This window comes from Mirounga leonina, unplaced genomic scaffold (genome assembly GCF_011800145.1).
Source record: "Mirounga leonina isolate KUSES-001 unplaced genomic scaffold, KU_Mleo_1.0 Mir_177, whole genome shotgun sequence".
Taxonomy (NCBI): domain Eukaryota; kingdom Metazoa; phylum Chordata; class Mammalia; order Carnivora; family Phocidae; genus Mirounga; species Mirounga leonina.
In genome coordinates this window covers 6,583,860-6,601,670 of record NW_023270459.1, presented here as the reverse complement: position 1 = coordinate 6,601,670, position 17,811 = coordinate 6,583,860, and the positions used below count along the sequence as shown (strand labels likewise).

General features: G+C 45.8%; 2 protein-coding genes across 2 annotated transcripts in view; one reads left to right on the top strand and one right to left on the bottom strand.

Moving 5' to 3' along the window:
* The window catches only part of TDRD12 (tudor domain containing 12), a 67,284-nt gene extending 60,967 nt beyond the window's left edge, over positions 1–6,317 (top strand). The window contains exons 27-32 of the mRNA XM_035023513.1: positions 1,558–1,667; positions 2,902–2,962; positions 3,061–3,174; positions 3,259–3,412; positions 3,499–3,565; positions 3,993–6,317. Of these exons, the coding sequence (XP_034879404.1) occupies positions 1,558–1,667; positions 2,902–2,962; positions 3,061–3,174; positions 3,259–3,412; positions 3,499–3,565; positions 3,993–4,084 (598 nt within the window). The 3' untranslated portion in view covers positions 4,085–6,317. The remainder of the gene's footprint in view (positions 1–1,557; positions 1,668–2,901; positions 2,963–3,060; positions 3,175–3,258; positions 3,413–3,498; positions 3,566–3,992) is intronic.
* Positions 6,318–6,333: 16 nt separating this feature from the next.
* Positions 6,334–17,811, bottom strand: part of SLC7A9 (solute carrier family 7 member 9) — a 36,035-nt gene continuing 24,557 nt past the window's right edge. Inside the window, exons 14-15 of the mRNA XM_035023514.1 lie at positions 8,704–8,878; positions 6,334–6,719 (exon numbers count right to left, since the gene is read on the bottom strand). Of these exons, the coding sequence (XP_034879405.1) occupies positions 6,655–6,719; positions 8,704–8,878 (240 nt within the window). The 3' untranslated portion in view covers positions 6,334–6,654. The remainder of the gene's footprint in view (positions 6,720–8,703; positions 8,879–17,811) is intronic.

Genomic DNA, 17,811 nt, shown 5'->3' with positions numbered 1-17,811 from the left:
GTCTGGCACACCTGTGGGCATACGCACGGGGCGGGCGTGCAGAGGGCCGCGTGGAAGGTGCTACAGACGGAGCCTGCCCAGCAGAGACTCCATTTCAGGAGCTGGATGGGGAAGCCATGGCGGTAATCTGGATCAGAAGGAGGAGAGGGGCGCCATTCTTACAGCAGGCTGGGAAAGAGGACGGGTCCTGGGGACATGAAAGCTCTGGAAGCCATAGAGCTTGGTGACCGGCAGACGGCGGGGGTGTGACTGTAGAATCTGAGCCCTGGGCGGGGAGGGTATTGGCATGGTGGACGGTGTCACGGTGCTGGTTGGGGAGGAGGAGATGGCGAGTTGGTTTGGGACACGTCAGATTGAAGGATTATGGAAAGCATCAGCCTGGAGCTCAGGAAAGCTGCTGGGGAAGACCCGTTTGCTGGGAGCGGAGGAGAGCCACCGTTCGGGAAGTGTGTGACGAGGAGGGATGGAACCCCAGTGGATGAGGGTCTGGTGAAGGAGAGGGAGCCGTGGTGGAAGAGAGCGGGGATGGAGGGTCTGGCGCTGCACTGTGGGGAGAACAGGGCCTGGGGAGGGGCCCCTGCCTGGGTGGTTGGAAACAAGATGCTGCCTCCACCATTTGTGGGGTGTGTGGGGTGCCACTCACAGGCTTCATGTGTGTCGGCCAGAAGTCCCCTTGGAGACACACATGCACACCCCCCACGCCATAGATGTGTGTGTGTGTGCACGCAGGCGTGCGTGCATGTGTTTGCATGGGCTTGCTCCTTTTTAGGGCTGAGTTATCTCTGAAAGGATGCACAAAAATGAATTACGTTGTCGCCCATGACCAAGGCAGTGGGTTGGCTGGGAAACAGAGACGTGAGGGAGATTTTTTGCTGTGTAAGACCTTTTCATTTATCTCAAAACATTGAACCACATGAAAGTGGTTATCTGTTAAAAAAAAAAAATTTTTTTTTTAATTTTTAAAGAATGAGGCAGCCCTCTGTGTACTGATATGGAGTAATCTATCTCTAGTTATTAAGTATAATTGAAGGGGCAGAAAAGTGAATGGAGTCCGTTCTCAGGTGTGTAAATGGTGTGTATGTGTGTTTCAGATACAGATGGCATTATATGCTTGTTTATGCAAAGCGCGTTTCTAGAAGTAGCCCCACACTGGTTAAGGGGGTATCTCGGGGAGGAGGAGCTGAGGGACTAGGGCAGGGGTGCAGAGATGCTTTTACTTCCTCCTCTTTTATCCATTTTGAAGTGGGTAGCAGGGCTGGTAATTCTCAAAGTTAAATGATTTGAAAGAGAACTTTTCTGGTAAATGAGGTAACGCACTTATCGGCCAGTACGGATTGATGATCTGCTCTGGGCTCGCCACAAGGGGCGCAGCAGTGAGCAGAGCTGCTGGCCCTGCCCCGCCCCCCGGGGCGTGAGTCCTGACCCCGGGGCAGGTCTGACAGTCCGTCAAGGCCGTCCGTGGCTGCCTGCCTTCCTCCTCTTGCTGGGAGGGCCCCGTAGAGGGCCAGAGCTTGCTGTCTCTTCGACTCCGAGTTAACCTTCACCTCCTCCGTCCAGGGCGCCTTCTCCAGCAGAAGCTGCTGCTCGTCCGCAGAGCCCACAGCAGGAGGACAGAGGCTCGGAAAGAGGTGCCGACTCCGGGGCAAAGCCGGAAAACCAAAAGCATGGTTGGTGATTTAATACATGGCTCACTTAGGGGTGCCTGGGGGGCTCAGTCGGCTAAGCGTCTGCCTTTGGCTCAGCTCATGATCCCAGGGTCCTAGGATCGAGCCCCGCATTGGGCTCCCTGCTGAGCAGGGAGTCTGCTTCTCCCTCTGCCTCTGCCCCTCACCCCTTCTCGTGCTCACTCTCCCTCTCTCTCAAATGAATTAAAAAAAAAATCTTAAAAAAAAAAACATGGCTCACTTAAAATCATGAAAGCTTAGAAGTTTTCCAATGTTGAGGCTTTCCACTTTTAGATGAATTCTATAGAAGGTGACATAAACTGGTATTATCTAGCTTTGTTTTTAATTCAGCTTCCAATGTTTTTTTAATAACTTTTGCCTTTTTGTTAGTTGAGGTATAATGTTCATCCAGGGAAGTACCACACAGCTCATCAGAATTACTTACATGTGTGTCTGTGTCCACGGACCACACCCAGATGAGGCGGCTTGAACATTTCTAGAGCCCCAGGAATCTCCCTACCACATCTTCCCCGCCTGAAACCCTTCCCAGGAACCACCGTCCTGACGTCCATTGCCATCAGTTCCACTGAATTAGAAGCACAGGGTGTGCGCTCTTGGGGCCTCTCCCACCCAGCGTTCTGTCTGAGATTAATCTAGGCGATTACAAGGAGTGGTGGCACCTTCTTACCCCTGAGTGCTGTTCTGTGATCCAAACACACCCTGAGTTATTTATCCGTTCACCTCTTGATAGACACTGAGGCTGTTTTCAGTTTTTGACGATGGTTAAAGCTGCTGTGAACATTCTTGCTCAGTCTTCAGATGGAAGATTCGGGGGCTTTAGACCAAGAAGTTCAAATGGTGTTGTTTTAGGAAGTGTCATGCTCAGCACTGGTCCCTCACATAGATCTGCGACCAGATGCCTTCTCCTCTGGTGGGCATCTCTCGGCCTCGCAGGTTAAGATGGCCGCCGGTGGTAACGCCGCTCCCTTTCAGAGTGATTTGACTTACCTGATGGTTTAATTATAGTATTTGTCAGAGCCCGTTTTTATTAATTCTACTAAATGGTGCATTTTAATTTCTTCTAATTATTCTTTGCGAGTGGATACTCGGAAATTGATACTCTTTGTCAATAGTTCCTCGACTAAAAGTTGCATGAAGTGTGAGAAAGTACTGATAGGTACGTGGAGTATACAGTTACGTATAAATAACTTACTGGAACATTTGACTTTCTGCCCAGAAACTTCACCTGAAAACACAAGTGATTCTCCCCTTCACAGAACCACAGAGCCTCTGAAAAGGTACGTCCCCCCATGACCGGGGTCGGCTTCCCTCCCCTTCCCCCGACCCCCCAGTGAATGAATTGTGTGCCCGCGTAAGCCATCGTCTTCTCTCCTAGCTTCCACCCACAGATAAAATGGTTCCAAAAAGATGATGTGGTCATACTGAAGATAAGAATAAGGAACGTAAAAGATTACAAATGTAAATATTTCCAAGATAGAGTCGTTTTCAGGTAGGTTCGTGTATGTCTTGTAGACCTACAATTGAAATCACTTCTACCATGTTAAAAGACTGGCCTTTCTCTCTATACACCTAGTGGCTGGGCGGGAGAGAAGTTTTACTTGGCTGACATGGAGCTGCGGGCCAGCATAGTAAAGGACGCCTGCAAGTGCGCGATCACAAACGGGGAGCCTGTGATCACTCTTGCCAAAGAGACCAGGGGATCTTGGTGCAGCTTACTCAAACAGAGGGTGAGTGGAGATGAACCGGGGGGCTGGTCTCAGTGCCCCAAGCGTGACTTACTCTGTCATTTAATGTCACCTCTTCTCTTGAACAGAATCCTAATGTGGCTTTTGATTTCGATCACTGGGAAGAATGTGAAGAGGACAGCCAGTTCCCCCAGGGTAAGATGGGGTGTGCCCACTCCCTGGGGAGTCGCAGGTGCTGAGTGCCATGGTTTGAGGACTGCGGCCCTTGGGGAAATGGGTTGTTACCGTGACGCCCTTGGGAATTGGTTTTCTCCTTGTGGCCGATCTTGGTGCTAAATGTTCTGGTTTGAGGAGGTATCAACTCTTAATTATAAGCATACCTTCTTACAACACTTCTACAGATTTTCTTCCTGGGAGGATAATTAATTTCTAAGCAGGCACATTTTACCTGCTCATTTCTTGCCTAAAATAATGAAAATATAACATAAGTCACAAAATAGAGCTCTAGAGCCTAAGGGACTTTTCCTGCATTGGCCAAAATAATGGCAGGGTTCGGGGGTGGGGGAGATGTGCTAATGAGTCTGTAGTTAAGAGATTTTTCAATAATACCGAACTCTTGTAGTTGTGAATTCTAAAAACCTGCCGTGCAAAGTGGCAGAGGGGGCTGAGGACAGTGACCGGACATCGGAGGATGACGGAAGTGAGAGTGAATGAGCACAAGTCCGATCCGGAAGGGTGGCCCAAACTGCACACGGACAGATGGACACGTCGTGTGGCTGGGAGCTCAGGAAACAAGCAGTCACGGCCAGACCTGTCTTTGACTTAAGGATAAATTCTGACCAGACGTCATCCTGGGGCACTGGGATTGGTACTGGTGAGAGACGGGGTGCGGGGACTCTGGGGTGTGGGCTCTGGTCTGACCCGGGCCCAGAGTCCACCTGCACCGCCTCTCGCACGTAGCCTGTCCCCACACACTCACCCTGAGGGGCGGGGAGCACAGTGTGCCATTTGGGGGATGAATTGTCCTTTCCGGAGACTCTAGTCTGTTCACTTTTTCCCGGAGACCTGGCTGGTACCTTGCCAAAACCCTGGTGTTGTGCATATAAATTGAGGTTTCTGGGTTACGACTTCGTGCTTTCTACCCCGAGCTTGTTGGGATTCAACAGAACGACCTGTGGACCTGTACTTGCAGTATTCTGGGGAGACTGGGGGCAACCCGCAGATCGACCAGGGGTGAGAGCGGGGTCACCTCGGCCGTCAACAGCCAGACCCATGGCTTCTGGATGTAGAGCTGCTGCTTCTGAAGCCCCGCCTGGCCCTGCACCGTCCTGGGCACTCGGGACAAAGATTTCTCCTCGGTGGAAACAGAAGAGGACGTGGGGGGCGCCTGGAGGCGACCCTCAGAACAGCTGGGTGTGGGGAGCCCTCGCAGCACCCAGGACGCCGTCCGGGCGTGGGCCCCTGACTGCGGGAGCGCCCCGAGCCCGACCTGCCGTGGTAGCCAGAAGAGCTGCAGAGCGGAGCGAAATGTCAGCCCTGTGTCTGTGTTCAGTAGGAGGCAGCAGCCTTGCCTAGAGGCCGGAAAGAAGGGTGCCCGAGCGTGACCATCGTGACTGCCCCCACGACCTTTATTGTCACATGTCAGAAAGCACAGAGGTCCCGGTAGGCAAGCCACCGCTTGAACAAACTGTCACCAGGCTGTCCTGTGAGCAGGTTGGGATCACACTCTGACTCTCAGTTTCCTCATCTGTAAAATAAGACCTCCTGCTCACTGCGTGGCCTCGCCCTGCTCCAGGGGCCACCCCGGGATGCCTGCCGGGCGGGGGCGCCGTGAGGGAGGCCAGCCCCGGGCCGCCGGCGGGAGGACGGGTGGGCAGCCGGCTGGTTGCCGCCGGGACTCCCGTGGGCTGCTTGGCGGGTGTCAGATCGGCCCATGAAGTACTGGAGTGATTGTCCTTTTCTTGGGCTAAATCGGGCAGGCTCTTCAGGAGGTCAGAAGTCCTGGGGTCTTTGCTGGCGGAGGGAGGCTTGACTCTGCGGAGCTCTTGTAATGGCCTCAGCAGGTGCCTGTAGGTAGAGCTTCCGCGCTCCCACCGGGGGAGGCCTCTGGATGGGTGGCCAGGCCTCCTGAGTGGCGCTGGCTTGCCCTGTGACTGCTGGCCACCTGCTTATAGTCACTCTCTTTTGTAAAAACATAGCAACAATAAGAGCAAGTGATAGAGCTGCCTAAATCGGGGCTGGGGGGTGTCCAGCTTCTCTAGTGTTGTTCACAGATAGCCTGAGGGGAATCGTGGGGGGCTGGGCCAGATGTTTAAATCTGGATTTCTTTGTTCCAGACATTTACATTTACCTATTGAAGTTCTGAATAACATTTTGTAGGACAGAGACAGTGACTTGTGAAATGTAAATTTTCTTTTAATACGTATTGATTTCATGTTTGGGGAAAATTTCTGAAATGCAAAGTAAAAGTACTTTTGTCTCTATGCTTCTAGAACTGCTCACAGAGTCAGTCGTGGTGTGAAGGTCTTTTGTAGTATATCAATAAAATTTGTGTTTTCACAGAAATGACAGTTTACTTTTTTTTTCAACCATATTTTCCCTGAGTGCCAAATGCAAAACAGAATTATATTCACTACCGCCCTTTCTAGTTTGACCCGAGTGCCAGTGAAGGTTGGGGTGGGGTGCGGGGGGGCCGACCCCCGATTGTGGTTCCTGTCGTGGGCACCAGGCTGTGGATGGTTCTGGATGGTCCGCTTTGCAGTGGGTGCCTTGAAAATCAGCCTGGGGTAGACCCGCCTGGTACATCCCGGGTAAAATACAGGGGTTCAGTACTTCGGGCGGGGGGCAGATAGTAAAACATTTACACTTTAGTCTGCTAAAAATCTATTTCAACTGAAGCAAAAGTTTTACCTGTTTTATATAAAATATGTATATTTTATATATATTATATATATATATATATATATGCCCTATTGATCACTGAGTTTAAGGAATACCCTTTATTTAGGTAGGTGTGACGTGCCTGTCCCTGGTAAGGAGTCCCAGCGTGGGTGGTCGTCTGCTGGGCCTGGCCGCCACATCTCCGCCTGCTAACTTTAGTAAACATCTGTCCTTCTCTCTAGAACCCCCACCCAGAGAAATGAGGATGTCTACAAATAACAATATTATGAACATCCGAATACATTTTTTTCTTAAGGAAAAACATAAGGAGGAAATAACCACAAATATCGCTTACAAAAATAAATTCAGCGCGGCTTGGATGAGGCTCCCGGAGGCCGGGCCCGTTACTCTGGAGCCTCCTCTGGTGGCACAACTTCCATCAGCATCTGGAGGTACATGGTGATGGGCTCTGCAGTAAAAGCCGAGCAGAAGTGCAGTTAGGGAGCTATAATTAAAAGCTGGCTTCACCTCACTTCCCACCCTGGGGGGCCGTGTCCTCTGTTGGGGCCGGGCTCAGGGGACATGGGCTGAAGGTAGAGCCATGCTGGGAGCCATGGTGGCTCTCTGGAGGGAAGTTATTCCCCAGGAAAGCATTAGGAGCCTGCTCACTGTTTTACTCTGGGGAAGATCGGCACAACTCATGTCCTTACGTAACCACCACTGACCAAGAGTTGAGTATTTAGTTGGAAAGCACTGAGCCTGCATCTTGCTTAAAAGCTAGATTGTTCTTTTCACCTCCTTAAGTCCAGCTTCCAACCAGTTCTTGTAGGGAGCAGCTTGGCTAAGTTTTTTAAAGCTGAGAATTAAGACCTACTTTGTAACCCTGTGGTGGTAAGTCATCCTGGCTAGATTGTCGGTATGATCAGATCTAAGCTCATGGTCAGAGGCAGGGGAAAATGGCTGTTCTCCCAGCACCAAATGTACTTTCCTACCTACAGTAGTGTGCCTGCAACCCTCTCTCAGCCTAGGCCTTCGATCAGAGTATAAAGAGGTTGGGCGGTGGGGAGAGCTCTTTCAGGAAAGTAAGAAGTCCCTGGTAGAAATAATAAAGCCCTATTTCAGGTGTGGTTTCACTTCGCTAATCAACATGAAACAGATTTTCTCTTGCTTATTCTAACACCGCTGTTGGGTTTCACCGGTGAGGAATGCAGGCCACGCCAGGATCTGAACAGCCCAAGCTGGAGAAGGGCATTCCCAGTCCCCACTGGCTCAGTCTAAACCAAGTCTCAGGGTCAACCTCACTGCCTTCCAGTTGGGTTTTGCTCTTTTGTACCCTACGTGTCTCCCGGAGTTGCATATATATATATATATATATATATATATATATATATATGTAGAAACCCCAGAGGAGTGCTGAGGGGATGGTTGTGCTTTCCCTGCTCTCTGTTCAGACAAGCTGAAGGAGAAGGGGCAGATGTTGAATCACATTTACTCCATCAACATTAGGCGGCTGTTGTATAGATCCGGAGTGAGACTGCGCAGCCCAATTCCTGCCTTGTAGAAACAGTACGGGGAGACGGAGACCAAGAAACAGGTCTTCAGGTAGTGGATCACTGATGGCCTTGGCCCCCGATGGCCACGGAGTGCTGGCGCTTCCCTGCGGTTGAATCTACAGCGTGGGGCACGGCACTGTGAATGTCCGTGCGCTGTAGCGAGTGCCCCTGATTGAAAGTGGCTAATATAGCTGAACTTCTAACCCACAATTGGCCTACAGTAGATGAGCAGCCAGGATTGCTGAATGGTGAGCAAGAGCTAGGGCTTCGGCATGGGAAGGCTCGGGCTCTCGTCCCAACACTGCTTGGGTATCTCTGGGATGCTGCTGGGCCTCTCAGGATGTCTGTGTATCAGGCAAGAGAAGGTGGTGCTCTGAAGGTTGGATGCAAAACCATGTGAATATGGTTATCGGTCCTGAACCACACACTTAAAAATCATTAGGATGGGGCGCCTGGGTGGCTCAGTCATTAAGCGTCTGCCTTCGGCTCAGGTCATGATCTCAGGGTCCTGGGATCGAGCCCCACATCAGGCTCCCTGCTCAACGGGAAGCCTGCTTCTCCCTCTCCCACTCCCCCTGCTTGTGTTCCCTCTCTCGCTGTGTCTCTCTCTGTCAAATAAATAAAAAATTTAAAAAAAAATCATTAGGATGGTCAATTTCATGTTATGTGTATCTTACAATGAAAAAAAAAAAACATGGTGATTTCCCTTCCTACTTGTTTACAGTAATTGACGGGAACAAAGGCAGAGGCCCCAGGTGGACCCCAGAGGTGCCCCACGGAGGAAAAGGTGAGATTTGCTAGCTGCATGAGCTCCTGCGATAGGGAAGGACAGGTGAGGTTGCGGAATGCGGTTGCCTGTCTGTGCTTCGCTAAGAGAACAGTCCCTCTGTTGGTACTTACTTGTGATTTTCTGAGCCCATCCAAACTTATAGTGGACAAAAAGGAAGTAAAATATAAGGCCACTCAGTATAAATAATACACAGTAGAGATACTCCATTGCAGGTTCGCTGATGATTGGGGCCACAACCAGAAACACGGATATGAGGGTCACCAGGATGGGGATGAAAATGGGCACCTGCAGACAAACAACATGGTGTCATGACCTGGCCGTGGGCATTCATTGTCTTCCCGAAAATTTTCATCCCAAACCAAACACTGCTACAGAACAATATGATGAGCTCCTTGGTGCCTGTCCTCCAATTTCAATAGTTATAAAGTAATTTTGCCAATCTTGTTTCATCTAGTCTACCTTTTTTTTTCTTTTCCCTAGAATATAAAGAAAATGTCAGACATCGTGTCATTTTACCTGTGAAACCATTCAGTATTCACCTCTGAGGAGGACGTTATGTTTTAACATGTTTATTCCCTCCTCTCTTTTCTTTTACCTTGTCATTGATTTGTTGTAGGAATTGGATGATTCATCCTAATACAAGGTCTTAATTCTAGCTTTGCCTGAGAACTTGCTCCTCTGTCCCTCAGATTTCCCGCACACGGGTAGTTGGATCTGGAGGCAAGCATACTTTGTAGCTGGAGCCATATGCTTCCCCTTGTAACACATCACGAGGCCCTTATGTCCCACTCCCACCTCTGAATTGCCAGGGTCAGTCTGTGGGTTCAGGAGCTGGAGGAGAAACCAGGGCCACCGGATCGGGACTCCTCCATCTTCTGCAGGGAGCAGTTTTCTTTTAGTTGGAAATGGCACTTAGAAACCATAATCTGGGGGATTGGACTACTCATTGTTCTTTTACAGGGACAGAAAATTTTTTTTTCAAGAAAAAATTCACAAGTTCATACTGATATTTCCAATTCATTGCATTTCTTTCCCTTTAGACTTCATGTCTTTTTTTCTTAACGCTTCTGAAAATCTTGGTTCTTAATGGCTTTAGCGTAATTACTCACTTGCTTTATCCTGTAATGTGCCTGTAATAAATAGGCAAAATAACTGTGCCAGTTCTACCACTACCAGAAGTATGGTATGAAGTGTAAGAGTTCTTGTTCTTTTTAATCTCAAACTATAGCCCACGAGGGAGATTCATTCAACATACTGCCCTACACCCCATTTACTTATCACAGAGTAAGATTTCTTTTTTCTTTCTTTTTTTTTTTAAAGATTTTATTTATTTATTTGACAGAGAGATAGACAGAAGAGCACAAGCAGAGGGAGTGGCAGAGGGAGAGGAAGAAGCAGGCTCTGCACTGAGCAGGGAACCCGATGCGGGACTCGATCCCAGGACCCTGAGATCATGACCTGAGGCGAAGGCAGACGCCCAACCATCTGAGCCACCCAGGCGCCCCAGAGTAAGGTTTCTTATCTCCATTTGTTTTCAGTTTTGAGGGATTTGGTTTTTTCCCTTTTATCTTAATTTTTAAAATAATTTAAAACCTTTTTTTGATTTTGGTTTTTTTCTTCCATTATTTATTTTTGAGAATAAATAGAAGCACAACCATACACACACACACACACACACACGTTCATCTTCCACTACCCCCAGATAAAAACTAGCAAATACATAATGGGTAGTTTTGTACTTTGCTTTTTCCTAATATATTCCAGAGATAGTGCCATAGTAATACACAGAATATTACTCCTCCATCTTTTCCTGCTGCATCACACTCTACTTTGTGGATGTATCAAAATTTATTTGAGCAAGTCTACCATTGAGTGGCTTTTGGGTTGTGGGAGCCTTTTGCTAGTACAGCAAATGCTGCAGTAAATAACCTTGTATATATATTATACTTTGGCCAGTATCACCTTGGGGGTAGATTACCTCAAAATGGGGTGGCTGGGTCAAAAGATAAGTGCAAATGTGAAATTGCTGGATATTGCCAAGTTCCTCTCCTCCCCACCACCTCCATAACAGCTCCTCCATTTGTATTCCAGCCACCATGTGCGAGAGCGGGCTGCTTCCCCGTGGCCTCACAAGAATACAGTGGGGCCAGAGCGTGGGATCTCTGCCTGTCTGGTGGGCAAGCAGGGGCACCTCATCAGAACTGTGGCCTGCATTCTCCTATTAGGGGCGGGGTGGGGTGTGTTGGGGTTCATTTGCTTCATTTTTAAGTGTCATTGTAGTTTCTCTCTGAACTGTCTTTTCATTTTTTGTTTGTTTATATGATCAGTCCATTTCAGATGTTGGTAATTCCCGTCTCCATTTTAGGAACTCTTTTGTGATATTATTGCCAATATTTCCCCCCATCTGTTATATATATGGGTTTTTAACTTCTCTTTTTATCAATGCCTACATTTTTTTGGTAGGGTTATGTTCGTCCATTTTTTTCCTTAGTAATGATAGATTTTGAGTCATAGGAAAGATTTCCCCCATTTCTGGATTACAAAGCAATTTATATAATTTATATTTTCTTCATCAGCACCATAATATTTAAATTTTAAAGCCTTTATATTTTAATATCCTCTCTTCTGTTTTGGTGGCTATTCTTGCATCAATTTGAACTTTGTAATCAACTCCTGCAACTCTAGGAAAAAAATCAGATGTATCGTGATCTCATTAAATGTCTGAATTAAGAAACAGTGACATCTTGGGATGCCTGGGAAGCTCAGTTGGTTAAGCATCTGACTCTTGATTTAGGCTCAGGTCATGATCTCAGTGTTATGAGATCAAGCCCTACATTGGGCTCTGTGCTGTGTTTGGAGTCTGCCTAAGATTCTCCCTCTGTCCCTCTCCACTACCACCCCCTAAAAAATCAAACAAAAAACAGTGACATCTCCATGACACTGATTTTTCTTAAGAACTATGTATGAATTTTCACTTGTTCAAGTGATCTTTTCTTTCAGAAGAATTCTGCAACAACTTAGAGGCCTCACCTCTTGTTGAGGTTATGGCTAAGCACTTGTTCATTATTTGTTTTGGGGAATGAGGTGCTCTCTTTGTTACCTTTCAATTGGATGTCATTTTTATAAACAAAAGCTATCGATTTCAGTGTATTTCTTTGCTTTACAGCATGGAGCCCAATGCAGGGCTTGAACTCACAACCCTGAAATCAAGACCTGAGCTGAGATCAAGAGTCGGACACTTAACCGACTGAGCCACCCAGACACTCTGTTGATAGAAATAATCTGAAAAATCAATAAAACAACCTGTACCTAACCTTTCACTTTAATTTTTTTTTTTAATATTTTAAGTAATCTCTACACTCGACATGGGGCTTGAACTCACAACCCTGAGATCAAGAGTCACATGCTCTACTAACTGAGCCAGCCAGGCGCCCCTGTAGCTGACCTTTTAAAAAATGAGAGGAAGGGAGGGGGGCAGAGCAAGATGGCGGAGGAGTAGGAGACCTGGATTTCGTCTCCTCTCAGGAATTCAGCTGGATAGGGATCAAACCATTCTGAACACCTACGAACTCAACAGGAGATCGAAGAAAAGAAGAGCAACAACTCTCTCATCAGAAAAGCGACCACTTTCTGGAAGGTAGGACGTGCGGAGAAGTGAATCCGAGGTGATATTCGGGAGGATAGACATCAGGGGAGGGGCCTCTGTCAGCCGCTTCTGGCAAGTAATAGAGCCGCGGAGCAGAAAATTGGAACTTTTAAAAGTCTGCTCTGATCAGGGACGTCACTCTGGTGGCTAAGCGGGGGGTGGAACCCTCCGGGACAGTGTGGTCTCGGGACCCTCGGGGTCACAGAAAGACCGGGGGTGCCTGAGTGTGGCCGAGCTCCCAGGTAACGGAGCAGGGAAGCCGGCTGCAGAGGCGGAGCCCAGGCGCGGGCTCTCAGCTTGGGGTTGCCCTAAACCGTGATCCGGGGCACAATTGGGCCACTGCTCCTCCAGCAGGGACCCAACAAATGGCAGATCCAGGGAGACTCCCCTTCCTCCCCTGGGAGGAGCGGCGCGGGAGCGCACCGCAGGGATCTGCTGGGTTTGGAGACTCCACCTGGGGTCAGGTGCCAGAGATAGAAACGCACGGTCACAGGCCGGGTGAGCATAGAGTGCGGCTGGAGACTGGGGAGACGGGAGTGACTGACGGCTTTTCTCTGGGGGTTCACTGAGGAGCGGGGCCCCGAGTTCGCAGCTCCTCCAGGGCGGAGATTGGGAGGCCGCCATTTTCACTCTCCGCCTCCAAAGCTGTACGGAAAGCTCGCAGGGAACAAAAGCCCCGGAGAGCAAACCCGAGCAGATTACTTAGCCCGGACCGGGCAAGGGCGGGGCAATTCCGCCTCCAGCAAAGACATTTGGGGACCACGGCAACAGGCCCCTCCCCCAGAAGATCAGCGAGAACAGCCAGCCAAGACCAAGTTTACGGATCAATGAGAACGGCAGAACTCCAGCGCTAGGGGAATAATGCACATAGAATCCATGCCTTTTTTACCATGATTCTTTAGTCTTCCAAAGTTAATTTTTTTTTAACTTTCTTTTTTCTGTTTCTGGTTTGTTTTTTTTTTTTGAATTTTTCTTTTTCCCTTTTTCAACGAACATCTTATCAATCCCTTTTTTAAAAAACATTTTATTTTTCATTTTTAGAGTCATATTCTATCCCTTCATAGTAGTTACCTGTATTTTTGGCATATATATATAAGTTCTCTCTTTAAAATTTTGAGATAGTTTCTTCTAACAGATCAAAATATACCCTAAATTTCTAGTATATGGTTTTTTTCTACTCCCCTGCCTGATCACATTCTCTCCCTTTTTTTTTCTTTCTTCTTTTTTTAAGTCCTCTTCTTTCTTTTTTCAAACAACTTCTTATCAATTCCTTTTATAAAATTTTTTATAATTTCCATCTTTACAGTCATATTCCATCCCTTCATCATATCAACCCTTATTTTTGTACATATATAAGTTTTTCTTTCTTTAAAATTTTGGGAGGCACTTTCTTCTAACAGACCAAAATACACCCCAAATCTAGTGTGTGGCACTGATCTTTATACCAGCCTGATCATATTTGATCACATTCTGGTTTTTTTCTTGTTGTTGTTTTGTTCTGTTTTTGTTTTTATCTTTTTCTTTTTTTTCTTCTTCTTTTTTCTCTCTTTCCCTTTCTTTTCCCACTGCTTCAGGTCTTTTCTGATTTGTTTAGAGTATATTTTCTGGGGACGTTGTTACCCTGTTAACATTTTGTTCTCTCATTAATCTATTCTCCTCTGCACAAAATGACAGGACGGAAAAATCACCTCAACAAAAAGAACAAGAGGTAGTACCGACTGCCAGGGACCTACTCAATACGGACATTAGTACGATGTCAGATCTAGAGTTCAGAATCATCACTTTAAAGATACTAGCTGGGCTTGAGAAAAGCATGGAAGTTATTAGAGAAACCCTTTCTGGAGAAGTAAAAGAACTAAAATCTAACCAAGTTGAAATCAAAAAGGCTATTAATGAGGTGCAATAAAAAATGGGGGCACTAACTGCTAGGATAAATGAGGCAGAAGAGAGAATCAGTGATATAGAAGACCAAATGATGGAAAATAAAGAAGCTGAGAAAAAGAGAGATAAACAACTACTGGATCACGAGGGCAGAATTCGATAGATAAGCGATACCATAAGACGAAACAACATTAGAATAATTGGGATCCCAGAAGAAGAAGAAAGAGAGAGAGGGGCAGAAGGTATAATGGAGCAAATTATAGCAGAGAACGTCCCTAATTTGGGGAAGGAAACAGGCATCAAAATCCAGGAAGCACAGAGAACCCCTCTCAAAATCAATAAAAATAGGTCAACACCCCGACATCTAATAGTAAAACTTATGAGTCTCATAGACAAAGAGAAAATCCTGAAAGCAGCTCAGGAGAAGAGATATGTAACCTACAATGGTAGAAACATTAGATTGGCAACAGACCTATCCACAGAGACCTGGCAGGCCAGAAAGGACTGGCAGGATATACTCAGAGCACTAAATGAGAAAAATATGCAGCCAAGAATACTATATCCAGCTAGGCTGTCATTGAAAATAGAAGGAGAGATAAAAAGCTTCCAGGACAAACAAAAACTAAAGGAATTTGCAAACACAAAACCAGCCCTACAAGAAATCTTGAAAGGAGTCCTCTAAGCAAAGAGAGACCCTAAAAGCAACATAGACCAGAAAGGAACACAGACAATATACAGTAACAGTCACCTTACAGGCAATACAATGGCACTAAATTCCTATCTTTCAATAGTTACCCTGAATGTAAATGGGCTAAATGCCCCAATCAAAAGACACAGGCTATCAGATTGGATTAAAAAACAAGACCCATCCATATGCTGTCTGCAAGAGACTCATTTTAGAACCAAAGACAGCCCCAGATTGAAAGTGAGGGGGTGGAAAACCATTTACCATGCTAATGGACACCAAAAGAAAGCTGGGGTGGCAATCCTTATATTAGACAAATTAGATTTTAAACCAAAGACTGTAATAAGAGATGAGGCAGGACACTATATCCTACTTAAAGGGTCTATCCAACAAGAAGATCTAACAGTTGTAAATATCTATGCCCCTAACATGGGAGCAGCCAATTATATAAGCCAATTAATAACAAAAGCAAAGAAACACATCAACAACAATACAATAATAGTGGGGGACTTTAACACCCCCCTCACTGAAATGGACAGATCATCTAAGCAAAAGATCAACAAGGAAATAAAGACTTTAAATGACACACTGGACCAAATGGACTTCACAGACATATTCAGAACATTCCATCCCAAAGCAACGGAACACATATTCTTCTCTAGTGCCCATGGAACATTCTCCAGAATAGATCATATCCTAGGTCATAAATCAGGTCTCAACCAGTATCAAAAGATTAGGATTATTCCCTGCATATTTTCAGACCACAATGCTTTGAAACTAGAACTCAATCACAAGAGGAAAGTCAGAAAGAACTCAAATACATGGAAGCTAAAGAGCATCCTACTGAAGAATGAATGGGTCAACCAGGAAAAGAAGAAGAATTAAAAAAATTCATGGAAACCAATGAAAATGAACACAACTATTCAAAAATCTTTGGGATGCAGCAAAGGCTGTCCTAAGAGGAAAGTATATAGCAATACAAGCCTTTCTCAAGAAACAAGAAAGGTCTCAAGTACACAACCTAACCCTACACCTAAAGGAGCTGGATAAAGAACAGCAAATAAAGCCTAAACCCAGCAGGAGAAGAGAAATAATAAAGATCAGAGCAGAAATCAATGAAATAGAAACTAAAAGAACAGTAGAATAGATCAACGAAACTAGGAGCTGGTTCTTTGAAAGAATGAACAAGATTGATAAACCCCTGGCCAGACTTATCAAAAAGAAAAGAGAAATGACCCAAATCAACAAAATCATGAATGAAAGAGGAGAGATCACAACCAACACCAAAGAAATACAATTTTAAGAACATATTAAGAGCAACTCTATGCCAGCAAATTAGATAACGTGGAAGAAATGGATGCATTCCTAGAGATGTATCAACGACCAAAACTGAACCAGGAAGAAATAGAAAACCTGAACAGACCTATAACCACTAAGGAAATTGAAGCAGTCATCAAAAATCTCCCAAAAAACAAAAGCCCAGGGCCAGATGGCTTCCCAGGGGAATTCTACCAAACATTTCAAGAAGAATTAATACCTATTCTTCTGAAACTGTTCCAAAAAATAGAAATGGAAGGAAAACTTCCAAACTCATTTTATGAGGCCAGCATTACCTTGATCCCAAAACCAGACAAAGACCCCATCAAAAAGGAGAATTACAGGGGCGCCTGAGTGGCTCAGTTGGTTAAGCGTCTGCCTTCAGCTCAGGTCATGATCCCAGGGTCCTGGGATCGAGTCCTGCATCGGGCTCCTTGCTCCACGGGAAGCCTGCTTCTCCCTCTCCCACTCCCCCTGCTTGTGTTCCCTCTCTGACTGTGTCTCTCTCTGTCAAAAAAATAAATAAAATCTTTAAAAAAAAAAAAAAAAAAGAATTACAGACCAATATCCCTGATGAACATGGATTCAAAAATTCTCACCAAAATACTAGCCAGTAGGATCCAACAGTATATTAAAAGGATTATTCACCACGACCAAGTGGGATTTATCCCTGGGCTGCAAGGTTGGTTCAACATCCGTAAATCAATCAACATGATACAATACATTAACAAAAGAAAGAACAAGAATCATATGATCCTCTCAACAGATGCAGAAAAAGCATTTGACAAAGTACAGCATCCTTTCTTGATCAAAACTCTTCAGAGTATAGGGATAGAGGGTACATACCTCAATATCATAAAAGCCATCTATGAAAAACCTACAGCGAATATCATTCTCAATGGGGAAAAACTGAGAGCTTTCCCCCTAAGGTCAGGAACGTGGCAGGGATGTCCACTATCACCACTGCTATTCAACAAAGTATTGGAAGTCCTAGCCACAGCAATCAGACAACAAAAAGAAAGAAAAGGCATCCAAATCGGCAAAGAAGAAGTCAAACTCTCACTCTTTGCAGATGATATGATACTTTATGTGGAAAATCCCAAAGACTCCATCCCAAAACTGCTAGAACTCATACAGGAATTCAGTAAAGTGGCAGGATATAAAATCAATGCACAGAAGTCAGTGGCATTCCTATATACCAACAACAAGACAGAAGAAAGAGAAATTAAGGAGTCGATCCCATTTATAATTGCACCCAAAACCATAAGATACCTAGGAATAAATCTAACCAAAGAGGCAAAGGATCTGTACTCAGAAAACTATAAAATACTCATGAAAGAAATTGAGGAAGACACAAAGAAATGGAAAAACGTTCCATGCTCATGGATTGGAAGAACAAATATTGTGAAGATGTCAATGCTACCTAGAGCAATCTACACATTCAATGCAATCCCCATCAAAATACCATCCACTTTTTTCAAAGAAATGGAACAAAGAATCCTAAAATTTGTATGGAACCAGAAAAGGCCCCAAATAGCCAGAGGAATGTTGAAAAAGAAAAGCAAAGCTGGCGGCATCACAATTCCGGACTTCCAGCTCTATTACGAATCTTTCATCATCAAGACAGTATGGTACTGGCACAAAAACAGGCAATAGATCAATGGAACAGAATAGAAAGCCCAGAAATGG